Here is a 13,401-nt window from a genome sequence, read left to right as displayed (position 1 = left end):
CGGGAAATTAACAGTATTTAAGATGCAAATGTTGCGCAAAATACTATATTATTTCCGCACTCTTCCAAATCCTTTAAACAAATGAACAATAAATTAAAAAAATTACATATGGAATGGAAAAAAATAAGAGTAGCATTCTCAATACTAACTGCCAACAAAGACCTAGGAGGAATGGGACTGCCAGACATTAGAAACTATCATTATGCTTCTTTACTAGCCCAAATGAAATATTGGTTTACCTCTTCTAATGATAAACTATAGATAAAAAATCGAAAAAGGAATTACTGTAGGTAGGAAGTACTGTAGGTCACTTCCTATTCGCCCATTCTATGGCGAAGCATGTAAAAAAAAACTGTTCCAAACCTCCTTTCTATTAAATCAACTTTAATAGCCTGGAAACACAATCTATCTAAAACTAAAAAGAGAAACGTGTTCACTAAAAAATCATTGCACACAAGAATAATAGACTACTGTAAAATACGTCAATCAACAACAGAATGGACCAAACAAGGCTTCCCAACCTATAATTGCCAACCAGCACACTTCAAGAACATAGTGGAAGGGAAATTCAGGAAATGCGCATATCTAAAAAAATATAATAATTTCTGACAAAATCGATATCCCAACAGAAATATGGCAAAATCATTAGCAAGTGAAGGAACCTACCTGTTCTATTGTAATGGGCACCCTGGAGCACAGTTTGGGCAACTGAGATCAGTTTTGCCATCCCTACAGCTTCATCAGTACCACCTTAACCAACAAAGAGGAGTGCAATGCATGGAGAGGAAAATATACAACTCCAGTATTTGTTTACTGACTGCCCTGGACTTTACTCAGGATGGACAAAGGTCCATGGTGGGACCCCATGAATAAAGATTCATAATGGGACCCTGTAAATAAAGGTTCATGGTTAGACCCCATAAATAAAGGTTGATGGTGTGACCCTAAATAACGGTCAATGGTTGAACCCCCATAAATAAAGGTCCATAGAGGGATGTCTGAAATAAAGGTTGATGGTGGGACCCTAAATAATGGTCCAGGTTGGGCTACCGTAAATAAAGGTCTATGGATAGACCCCATAATTAATGGTTCTTGGTGGGACTCCATAAAAAAGGTCCATGGTGGGACCCCATAAATAAAGATTCATGGAGGAAGACCATAAATAAAAGTCCTTGGTTTGACCTCATAAATAAAGGTTCATGGTGGGACCCCATAAATAAAGGTCCATGGATGGACCCCATAAATAAAGGTCCATTGGGGGACCACTTGCTACCTGATTTTAGAGCGCACATAGGCCAGGGAGTGAGAAGGAGATTGGAGCTAGCTACTTCCTGGGCTTCTATTTCATAATTTATTTCAGGTACTATAGAGTTGTCAATTTACACTGTGCTTTACATTTATACATATATTATACATTCACATCAGTCCCTGTCCTCAAGTAGCTTACAATCTATGGTCCCTAACTCACATTCATACACATACTAGGGCCAATTTAGAAAAAAAGCCTGTTAAGCTACCAGCATTCTTTTGGAGTGTGTGAGGAAAACAAAGTACCCAGAGAAAACCCAGGCAGGTAGTGCTGTGTTTGAGGATTCAAACCATTGGTCCTAGTTCTACTAGGTGGAAGTGCTAACCACTTAGCCACTCTGCTGCCAAATAAGGAATGCCGAATGTTTACCTTTAATTATAAGCAGTTTTAACTTGTTCAGATCATCTGTTATGTTGGCAACTGGAAAGAGAAAACACAAAGCTGAAGAGGCTGAACATTGTAACAACATTTCTCATGACTTCCTCTCTAAGTAACAATGGTCACCAGAAAATATACAGGGTGGAACTCCTCAAGTGGGGACACAGACCCCAAAAATCTCACAGATATTCTAATCCTTCTGCTTTCTATCCAAAAATATGCTTTTAGCATTTCATACACTTTAATAGATTTCCTTTAATTACCTGATTTCTGCAGATCAGATACATCCTGTGTCAATCCAGAATCTAAAAAAAGTAAATATAAATCAGAAACATTGGACAACAAGACTCTCCACAGACAGGAAGGGTGATCAGACTATGAAGAAAACATGTGACTGCTTAGAATGACAGTTGTTCAGAATGCGACCCACGTTAAATCTTTACAATTGATTCAGAAAGTGACATTAGAAGTGTGAGTCACTTCCCTAACGATTTCAGTTGTCTTTGTACAGTATATTTAAGCTTGAGCTATTGAGCTCTGTACAGAATACATTTTGTTTCCAAGAAAATAGATGAAAAGAGCTTAGAAAAACATGTAAAAAGAGAAGAGAGAGAGAGAGATGATTGTAATACTGGCTACAAGGCCTTCCTTGTGTATCTGCACCTGGCACTAACTTATCAAGGATATTAGCACCTTATGCATGGTTTATTTTTGTTTGTTTTTTATGCACAGAGATGGAGGGTGCAGGGTATTGGGATCTGCATTGATGTTGGGGTAGGTTCATTGGCTTTTAACCACTTTCCAACAGTGAGGGGTTTCTCTACAGGAGAGCCCCTCACCAAATACCCAGTTGACTGGCTTTGGCCTAGGTAGACTTTTGTGTGCCTTGCACCCCGGGGAGTTAAGAGTTAGAGGGCCCTCTTTTTTGCAGGCTTGGACATTTCTCCAACATATGCAGGGTCTCCTTCCACTACATTCTCCTCCACAGAATTATGTATGCAGGATCTCCTTCCACTACCTCCTCCTCCACAGAATTATGTATGCAGGATCTCCTTCCACTACCTCCTCCTCCACAGAATTATGTATGGAGGATCTCCTTCCACTACCTCCTCCTCCACAGAATTATGTATGGAGGATCTCCTTCCTCTACCTCCTCCTCCACAGAATTATGTATGTAGGATCTCCTTCTACTACCTCCTCCTCCACAGAATTATGTATGGAGGATCTCCTTCCATTACCTCCTCCTCCACAGAATTATGTATGCAGGATCTCCTTCCACTACCTCCTCCTCCGCATAATTATGTATGGAGGATCTCCTTCCACTACCTTCTCCTCCACAGAATTATGTATGCAGGATCTCCTTTCACTACCTCCTCCTCCACAGAATTATGTATGCAGGATCTCCTTCCTCTACCTCCTCCTCCAGAGAATTATGTATGTAGGATCTCCTTCTACTACCTCCTCCTCCACAGAATTATGTATGGAGGATCTCTTTCCATTACCTCCTCCTCCACAGAATTATGTATGCAGGATCTCCTTCCACTACCTCCTCTTCCACAGAATTATGTATGCAGGATCTCCTTCCACTACCTCCTCCTCCACAGAATTATGTATGGAGGATCTCCTTCCACTACCTCCTCCTCCACAGAATTATGTATGGAGGATCTCCTTCCTCTACCTCCTCCTCCACAGAATTATGTATGCAGGATCTCCTTCCACTACCTCCTCCTCCACAGAATTATGTATGTAGGATCTCCTTCTACTGCCTCCTCCTCCACAGAATTATGTATGGAGGATCTCCTTCCATTACCTCCTCCTCCACAGAATTATGTATGCAGGATCTCCTTCCACTACCTCCTCCTCCGCATAATTATGTATGGAGGATCTCCTTCCACTACCTTCTCCTCCACAGAATTATGTATGCAGGATCTCCTTTCACTACCTCCTCCTCCACAGAATTATGTATGCAGGATCTCCTTCCTCTACCTCCTCCTCCAGAGAATTATGTATGTAGGATCTCCTTCTACTACCTCCTCCTCCACAGAATTATGTACCGAGGATCTCCTTCCATTACCTCCTCCTCCACAGAATTATGTATGCAGGATCTCCTTCCACTACCTCCTCCTCCACAGAATTATGTATGCAGGATCTCCTTCCACTACCTCCTCCTCCACAGAATTATGTATGGAGGATCTCCTTCCATTACCTCCTCCTCCACAGAATTATGTATGCAGGATCTCCTTTCACTACCTCCTCCTCCACAGAATTATGTATGGAGGATCTCCTTCCACTACCTCCTCCTCCACAGAATTATGTATGCAGGATCTCCTTCCACTACCTCCTCCACAGAATTATGTTTGCAGGATCTCCTTCCACTACCTCCTCCTCCACAGAATTATGTATGGAGGATCTCCTTCCACTACCTCCTCCTCCACAGAATTATGTATGCAGGATCTCCTTCCACTACCTTCTCCTCCACAGAATTATGTATGGAGGATCTCCTTCCACTACCTCCTCCTCCACAGAATTATGTATGCAGGATCTCCTTCCACTACCTCCTCCTCCACAGAATTATGTATGCAGGATCTCCTTCCATTACCTCCTCCTCCACAGAATTATGTATGCACTTTCCTCTTATCCACTTCTGTGTATTCATGAGAACAAATTCCAAAACCAAATTAAAAACAATCAGGGAACATTAAATACTTACTATTAACCTTCAGTTGTGTAATTTCCTCTTCAATAATTTTATCTGAGAATGTAAAAGAGTTCATATAAGTGAATGTTTCTTGATGTTTTATGACTCACAAGAGCAAATATTTCCATGACTGGGAGGCACAGATGTTGTACATAGAAAGTTATAGTATTGAATTTCTGTATGCTTACTGTAAATGGAAATATGACATGATTATGTCAACTCTCAAATGTTCAAGGGCGAAAATGCACAAAATACAGAACCCTACTTCCCATTACCCACTACTAGGGATGAGCTTCGTGTTCGAGTCGAACGTACGTTCGACTCGAACATTGGCTGTTCGGCGAATTCCGAACGTTTGGGCCGTTCGCGTCAAAATTCGAGTGACGCGCGCGCGGACCACAATGCACTGCGGTGGCGCAGTGCATTGCTGCCCCATGATTGGCCAAGCATGCACTGTGACCCCGCATGCTTGGCCAATCGCAGCGCCGAGAGCCATGATTGGCCACAGGCATCCTGCCTGTGGCCAATCATAGCTCAGGCTGTGTAGTGCACGCCCCACACTATATAAGGCCGCCTTTGAGGTGGCCTCGTGTAGTGTGTTAGTTAGCATCTGAAGCAGTGGGTGTTCTGTGTACCTTCAACACAGTTACACACCAATCGTTTTTGGCTGATTTGCTATCTTGCTGCTGTGTAGTGGGTGTTGTCTGTGCCCTGACTGCAGTATACACCACTATATTCACCTCACCTATATAGCTAGTGATCTAGCTTTAACCACTTAACAACTGCCCATTGCCGATTAACGGCTTCAGGGCGATTGTTTAACTCTGAGAGGCCGTTAATTAACGGCCTCCCAGAATTCTGCTCTCGCGCGCCCCCTGGGGCGCGCACTCGAGAGCATCCGTGACCGCCGGGTCCACAGGACCCGGCGCATCACGGATCACGGTAAACGGCCGCTCATAGCGGCCGTTTACCACGTGATCGCTCTGTCAAATGACAGAGTGATCACTTGTAAACAAACCGGCGTCATGTTATGACGCCGGTTCCTCCCTCCCCTCTCTGTACCGATCGGTACAGCGGAGGGGAAAGAGATCGGTGTCAGCAGCGATGTGGGCTGCATCTGCAGTGCCCACATCGCTGCTCACCGAATTTAACCCCTTAATTCCCTGCCAATACTCTGCAATACCAGTGCATACTCTGCAGTACCCCGCCATTACTCTGCAGTACCCCGCCATTACTCTGCAGTGCAGTACCCTGCCATTACTCTGCAGTACCCTGCCATTACTCTGCCATTACTCTGCCATTACTCTGCCATTACTCTGCCATTACTCTGCAGTACCCCCCATTACTCTGCAGTACCCGCCATTACTCTGCAATACCCCCAATACTCTGCAGTACCCTGCTATTACTCTGTAGTACCCCGCCAATACTCTGTAATACCCTGCCATAAATTGCCATACCCAGCCATACTCGGAGATACCCAGCCATACTCGGTGATACCCTGAAATACCCAGCCATAGACGCCCCCCACCCCTCACCGCCCTCCGGTGCTTCTACCAACTCGCCAGTACGATCAAAGCCAGAATCTTTTTTTTATTTTTTATTTCAGGCTTCCCAGCCTAGAGGTGAGATGTGGGGTCATATTGACCCCCAGATTTCATAGTTTCATAGTTAGTAAGGTTGAATAAAGACACCAGTCCATCTAGTTCAACCTGAGTGTCTACAATTGTCCCCATCCCTGTACTTTACACACTCACATTGGTCCCTACCCACAATCCAAGGTCTCCATTCATATACTAGGGCCAATTTTGGACAGACGAAAATCAACCTACCGGCATGTCTTTGGTTTGTGGGAGGAAACCGGAGTACCCAGAGGAAACCCACGCAGGCACAGGGAGAACATGCAAACTCCAGGCAGGCAGTGTCGTGGTTGGGATTCGAACCAGCGACCCTTCTTACTGCTAGGTGAGAGTGCTAACCACTACACCACTGTGCCGCCACTGTAAAGAGGACCTGTCACCCCATATTCCTATTACAAGGGATGTTTACATTTCTTGTAATCGGAATAAAAGTGATCAAAAATATATTTTTGGGGAAAAAAATGTCAAACTAAAATAAATAAAGTAAAATGAACAATAAAAAAATAAAATAAAAATTAAAGCGCCCATGTCCCCATGTGCTCGCATGTGCCACACATGTGAGGAATCGCCGAGAATGTTAGAGCGAGAGCAATAATTCTAGTCCTAGACCTCCTCTGCAACTCAAAACATGTAACCAGTAAAAAAAAATTTAAAGCGTCGCCTATGGGGATTTTTTAAGTAGCGACGTTTGGCGCCATTCCACGGACATGTGCAATTTTGAAGAGTGACATGTTTGATATCTATTTACTCAGCATAACTTCATCTTTCACTTTATGCAAACATTGGGCTAACTTTACTGTTTTTTTTGTTTGTTTTTTAAGCACAAAACTGTTTTTTCCCCCAAAAAAACGCGTTTGAAAAATTGCTGTGCAAATACCGTGTGAGATAAAAATTTGCAACGACCACCATTGTATTCTCCAGGGTCTTTGCTAAAAAAAAAATATATATATAATGTTTTGGGGTTCTCTGTAATTTTCTAGCAAATAAATGATGATTTTTACATGTAGGAGAGAAATGTCAGAATTGGCCTGGGTGCTCCAGAACGCCTGATGGCGCTCCCTGCATGTTGGGCCTCTGTATGTGGCCACGCTGTGTAAAAGTCTCACACATGTGGTATCGCCGTACTCGGGAGTAATAGCAGAATGTGTTTTGGGGTGTAATTTGTGGTATGCATATGCTGTGTGTGTGAAATAACCTGATAATATGACAATTTTGTGGAAAAAAAAAAAAAGGAAATAGGCCGTCAGTACTTCAGGTGTGATCAATTTTCAGATATTGGCACCATAGCTTGTGGACTCTATAACTTTCACAAAGACCAAATAATATCCACCAATTTGTACTTATTTTTACCAAAGATATGTAGTAGTATGAATTTTGGCCAAAATTTATGAAGAAAAAATTACTAATCTGCTAAATTTTATAACAGAAACGAAGAAAAATTCATTTTTTCGCAGAATTTTCGGTCTTTTTTCTTTTATAGCACAAAAAATAAAAAACTGAGAGGTGATTAAATACCACCAAAAGAAAGCTCTATTTGTGTGAAAAAAAGGACAAACATTTCCTATAGGTCCAGTGTTGCATGACTGAGTAATTGTCATTCAAAATGTGAGGGCACCGAAAGCTGAAAATTGGTCTGGTTATTAAGGGCCGGTTCACACTGCAGGCGCGGCGAGGCGTCTCCGACTTGCCTCGCCGCGACCTGCGGCGACCTCAGCGGCGACTTGCAGAGGACTTCTGTATAGAAGTCAATGCAAGTCGCCCCCGAAGTCGCCCAGAAGTAGTACAGGAACCTTTTTTCTGAGTCGGAGCGACTCGAGTCGCTCCTCTCAGAACGGTTCCATTGTACAGAACGGGGGCGACTTGCGGGAGCGAGGCGAGGCGAGTCGTGTTGCCTCGCATCGCCTGCTGTGTGAACCGGCCCTAAGGGTGTTTAAGTGCCCAGTGGTCAAGTGGTTAATAATAGAGCTTGCAGTCAGTAGTGTTAGGAGATAGTGCGTGCTGTCTGCGTGCTCTGTACCCAGTACATACCGCTATAATATAGGGCAGGCCCCTACTTTCAAACATCCAACTTACAAACATCTCCTACTTGCAAACGCAAGGAGACAGCAGCAAGTGAGATGAAAAAAGATGGACGACAAAACAAATTATACAGGGGTGATAACCCTTCCCTATGTTTTCCAAAAAGCTTAAAAATCGTTTTTTTGACTGGAGCTACACTTTAAAAATGTACCAGTTGAAAATTACAAACAGATTCAACTTAACACAACAAACCTACACAGTCCCTGTCTTGTTTGCACCGCCTGTATACTGCTGTTCTGAGTATATAGGGCCTGGGGGCCACACGCATTTCCTTTTTTTAATATGGGTACGGGGTTCCCCTTAATATGCGTACAAGACCCAAATAGGCTGGTAATGGGCAGGGAGGGCTACCCATGCCATTTTTCTGAATGATTTTCAACCATATTGCAGGAACCAGATATAACATTAAAACCGCAAGCAGTTTTAAATGGTGTTATTTCCGTTTAATGTCATTTTGTGCAGGGACTGTTCTAAACACGGGAAACACGTGGCACTTCACAGGCATACTACAGACACCCCCCAGGCACCATATTTAAAGTAATATTTCATTTTTTTTTTCACTTTAATTGTCATTAAAATCAGTGCTCCCGCCAAAACGGCTGTTTTGAAAACTTTTTTTTGCATTGACCCATGTCCCCTGAGGCAGGAGGCAGGTCGCCTTTTTAGGACAGTATCTTGCATATCAGCCGTTAAAATTAGCACTTTCCATTTCGAACGTTCGAGTCCCATAGACTTCAATGGGGTTCTAACGTTCGTAACGAACGCGGGGGTCGTTTGCAAGTTCTGGTGCGAACCGAACCGGGGGGTGTTCGGCTCATCCCTACCCACTACTCTCTTATTCTACTTAATTACACCTGTGGGGTCTCCTCTCACTGCCCCCTCCACAAATAATTTATTTGGAGTCTTCTTCCACTACCTCTTCCTCCACAGAATTATGTATGCAGGATCTCCTTCCACTACCTCCTCCTCCACAGAATTATCCCACACTATATAAGGCCGCCAGCGCAGTGGCCTTGTGTAGTGTGTTCCGGCGTGCAGGGAAAGAGCAAGATAGGCAGGGACAGTGTTCTTTTCTCAGGCATCTGCAGGAGTTAAAGTGGGCGTTGTGTACCTCCAGCACAGTATACACCTGAAGATACCCCTTATTGCTGGTGTTGTCTGGTGCATATCTTGCATATTAGCCTTAAAAATGAGCACTTTTGATTTGGAACGTTCGAGTCCCATAGACTTTAATAGGGTTCTAAAGTTCGTACGAATTTTTGGTCCTTTCGAAGGTTCTGGTGCGAACCGAACCGGGGGGGGGGGGGGGTGTTCTGCTCATCCCTACTCACGACAGTAAATATTTCTGTGCTTGGGAGGCACAGCTGTGGTACATAGAATATAATATTGAATGGCTGTATGCTAACTGTAAATTGAAATATGATATGATTATGTAAACTCTCAAATGTTCAAGAGTGGAAATGCATCAATGCACAAAAAACAGTACCCTACTTCCCATTACCCACTACTCTCTTATTCTACTTAATTATATCTGTGGGGTCTCCTCTCACTGCCTCCTCCACAAAAAATGTATTTGGAGTCTCCTTCCACTACCTCCTCCCCCACAGAATTATGTATGGAGGATCTCCTTCCACTACCTCCTCCTCCACAGAATAATGTATGCAGGATCTCCTTCCACTACCTCCTCCTCCACAGAATTATGTATACAGGATCTCCTTCCACTACCTCCTCCTCCACAGAATTATGTATGGAGGATCTCCTTCCACTACCTCCTCCTCCACAGAATTATGTATGCAGGATCTTCTTCCAGTACCTCCTCCCCTACAGAATTATGTATGGATGATCTCCTTCCACTACCTCCTCCTCCACAGAATTATGTATGGAGGATCTCCTTCTACTACCTCCTCCTCCACAGAATTATGTATGGAGGATCTCCTTCCACTACCCTCCTCCTCCACAGAATTATGTATGCAGGATCTCCTTCCACTACCTCCTCCTCCACAGAATTATGTATGCAGGATCTCCTTCCACTACCTCCTCCTCCACAGAATTATGTATGCAGGATCTCCTTCCACTACCTCCTCCTCCACAGAATTATGTATGGAGGATCTCCTTCCACTACCTCCTCCTCCACAGAACTATGTATGCAGGATCTCCTTCCACTACCTCCTCCTCCACAGAATTATGTATGGAGGATCTCCTTCAACTACCTCCTCCTCCACAGAATTATGTATGCAGGATCTCCTTCCACTACCTCCTCCTCCACAGAATTATGTATGGAGGATCTCCTTCCACTACCTCCTCCTCCACAGAATTATGCATGCAGGATCTCCTTCCACTACCTCCTCCTCTACAGAATTGTGTATGCAGGATCTCCTTCCACTACCTCCTCTTCCACAGAATTGTGTATGCAGGATCTCCTTCTACTACCTCCTCCTCCACAGAATTATTTATGCTGGATCTCCTTCTAAAATCTCCTCCTCTACAGGATTATGTATGCAGGATCTCCTTCCACTACCTCCTCCTCCACAGAATTATGTATGGAGGATCTCCTTCCACTACCCCCTCCTCCACAGGATTATGTATGCAGGATCTCCTTCTACTACCTCCTCCTCCACAGAATTATGTATGCAGGATCTCCTTCCACTACCTCCTCCTCCACAGGATTATGTATGCAGGATATCCTTCTACTACCTCCTCCTCCACAGAATTATGTATGCAGGATCTCCTTCTACTACCTCCTCCTCCACAGAATTATGTATGCTGGATCTCCTTCTACTACCTCCTCCTCTACAGGATTATGTATGCAGAATCTCCTTCTACTACCTCCTCCTCCACAGAATTATGTATGGAGGATCTCCTTCCACTACCCCCTCATCCACAGAATTATGTATGGAGGATCTCCTTCTACTACCTCCTCCTCCACAGAATTATGTATGAGGATCTCCTTCCACTACCTCCTCCTCCACAGAATTATGTATGCAGGATCTCCTTCCACGACCTCCTCCTCTACAGAATTATGTATGGAGGATCTCTTTCCACTACCTCCTCCTCCACAGAATTATGTATGGAGGATCTCCTTCCACTACCTCCTCCTCCACAGAATTATGGATGCAGGATCTCCTTCCACTACCTCCTCCTCCACAGAATTATGTATGATGGATCTCCTTCCACTACCTCCTCCTCCACAGAATTATGTATGGAGGATCTCCTTCCACTACCTCCTCCTCCACAGAATTATGTATGGAGGATCTCCTTCCACCACCTTTTCCTCCACAGAATTATGTATGCAGGATCTCCTTCCACTACCTCCTCCTCCACAGAATTATGTATGATGGATCTCCTTCCACAACCTCCTCCTCCACAGAATTATGTATGCAGGATCTCCTTCCACTACCTCCTCCTCCACAGAATTATGTATGCAGGATCTCCTTCCACTACCTCCTCCTCCACAGAATTATGTATGGAGGATCTCCTTCCACTACCTCCTCCTCCACAGAATTATGTATGGAGGATCTCCTTCCACTACCTCCTCCTCCACAGAATTATGTATGGAGGATCTCCTTCCACTACCTCCTCCTCCACAGAATTGTGTATGGAGGATCTCCTTCCACTACCTCCTCCTCCACAGAATTATGTATGCAGGATCTCCTTCCACTACCTCCTCCTCCACAGAATTATGCATGCAGGATCTCCTTCCACTACCTCCTCCTCCACAGAATTATGTATGGATGATCTCCTTCCACTACCTCCTCCTCCACAGAATTATGTATGGAGGATCTCCTTCCACTACCTCCTCCTCCACAGAATTATGTATGGAGGATCTCCTTCCACTACCTCCTCCTCCACAGAATTATGTATGCAGGATCTCCTTCCACTACCTCCTCCTCCACAGAATTATGTATGCAGGATCTCCTTCCACTCCCTCCTCCTTCACAGAATTATGTATGCAGGATTTCCTTCCACTACCTCCTCCTCCACAGAATTATGTATGCAGGATCTCCTTCCACTACCTCCTCCTCCACAGAATTATGTATGGAGGATCTCCTTCCACTACCTCCTCCTCCACAGAACTATGTATGCAGGATCTCCTTCCACTACCTCCTCCTCCACAGAATTATGTATGCAGGATCTCCTTCCACTACCTCCTCCTCCACAGAATTATGTATGGAGGATCTCCTTCCACTACCTCCTCCTCCACAGAACTATGTATGCAGGATCTCCTTCCACTACCTCCTCCTCCACAGAATTATGTATGCAGGATCACCTTCCACTACCTCCTCCTCCACAGAATTATGCATGCAGGATCTCCTTCCACTACCTCCTCCTCTACAGAATTGTGTATGCAGGATCTCCTTCCACTACCTCCTCCTCCACAGAATTATGTATGCAGGATCTCCTTCTACTACCTCCTCCTCCACAGAATTATGTATGCTGGATCTCCTTCTACAATCTCCTCCTCTACAGGATTATGTATGCAGGATCTCCTTCCACTACCTCCTCCTCCACAGAATTATGTATGGAGGATCTCCTTCCACTACCCCCTCCTCCACAGGATTATGTATGCAGGATCTCCTTCTACTACCTCCTCCTCCACAGAATTATGTATGCAGGATCTCCTTCCACTACCTCCTCCTCCACAGGATTATGTATGCAGGATATCCTTCTACTACCTCCTCCTCCACAGAATTATGTATTCAGGATCTCCTTTCACTATCTCCTCCTCCACAGAATTATGTATGCTGGATCTCCTTCTACTACCTCCTCCTCTACAGGATTATGTATGCAGAATCTCCTTCTACTACCTCCTCCTCCACAGAATTATGTATGGAGGATCTCCTTCCACTACCCCCTCCTCCACAGAATTATGTATGGAGGATCTCCTTCTACTACCTCCTCCTCCACAGAATTATGTATGAGGATCTCCTTCCACTACCTCCTCCTCCACAGAATTATGTATGCAGGATCTCCTTCCACGACCTCCTCCTCTACAGAATTATGTATGGAGGATCTCTTTCCACTACCTCCTCCTCCACAGAATTATGTATGGAGGATCTCCTTCCACTACCTCCTCCTCCACAGAATTATGGATGCAGGATCTCCTTCCACTACCTCCTCCTCCACAGAATTATGTATGATGGATCTCCTTCCACTACCTCCTCCTCCACAGAATTATGTATGGAGGATCTCCTTCCACTACCTCCTCCTCCACAGAATTATGTATGGAGGATCTCCTTCCACCACCTTTTCCTCCACAGAATTATGTATGCAGGATCTCCTTCCACTACCTCCTCCTCCAC

General features: G+C 44.5%; 1 protein-coding gene across 4 annotated transcripts in view; it reads right to left on the bottom strand.

Annotated features, from left to right (window-relative positions):
• Positions 1-13,401, bottom strand: part of LOC143961705 (uncharacterized) — a 222,122-nt gene that overhangs the window by 137,976 nt on the left and 70,745 nt on the right. For 2 of the 4 annotated variants that reach the window (XM_077471027.1, XM_077471026.1), the window contains exons 8-10: positions 4,398-4,439; positions 1,951-1,992; positions 1,679-1,729 (exon numbers count right to left, since the gene is read on the bottom strand). In XM_077471027.1, coding sequence (XP_077327153.1) covers positions 1,679-1,729; positions 1,951-1,992; positions 4,398-4,439 — 135 coding nt within the window. The remainder of the gene's footprint in view (positions 1-1,678; positions 1,730-1,950; positions 1,993-4,397; positions 4,440-13,401) is intronic. The other 2 variants (XM_077471024.1, XM_077471025.1) reach the window with 1 other exon arrangement.

This window comes from Lithobates pipiens, unplaced genomic scaffold (assembly GCF_037356315.1).
Source record: "Lithobates pipiens isolate NorthernLeopardFrog02 unplaced genomic scaffold, aLitPip1_a1.2 Scaffold_8, whole genome shotgun sequence".
NCBI classification, from domain to species: Eukaryota; Metazoa; Chordata; class Amphibia; order Anura; family Ranidae; genus Lithobates; species Lithobates pipiens.
The sequence above is the reverse complement of the archived record's forward strand: the minus strand, read 5'-3'. Positions and strand labels throughout refer to the sequence as shown.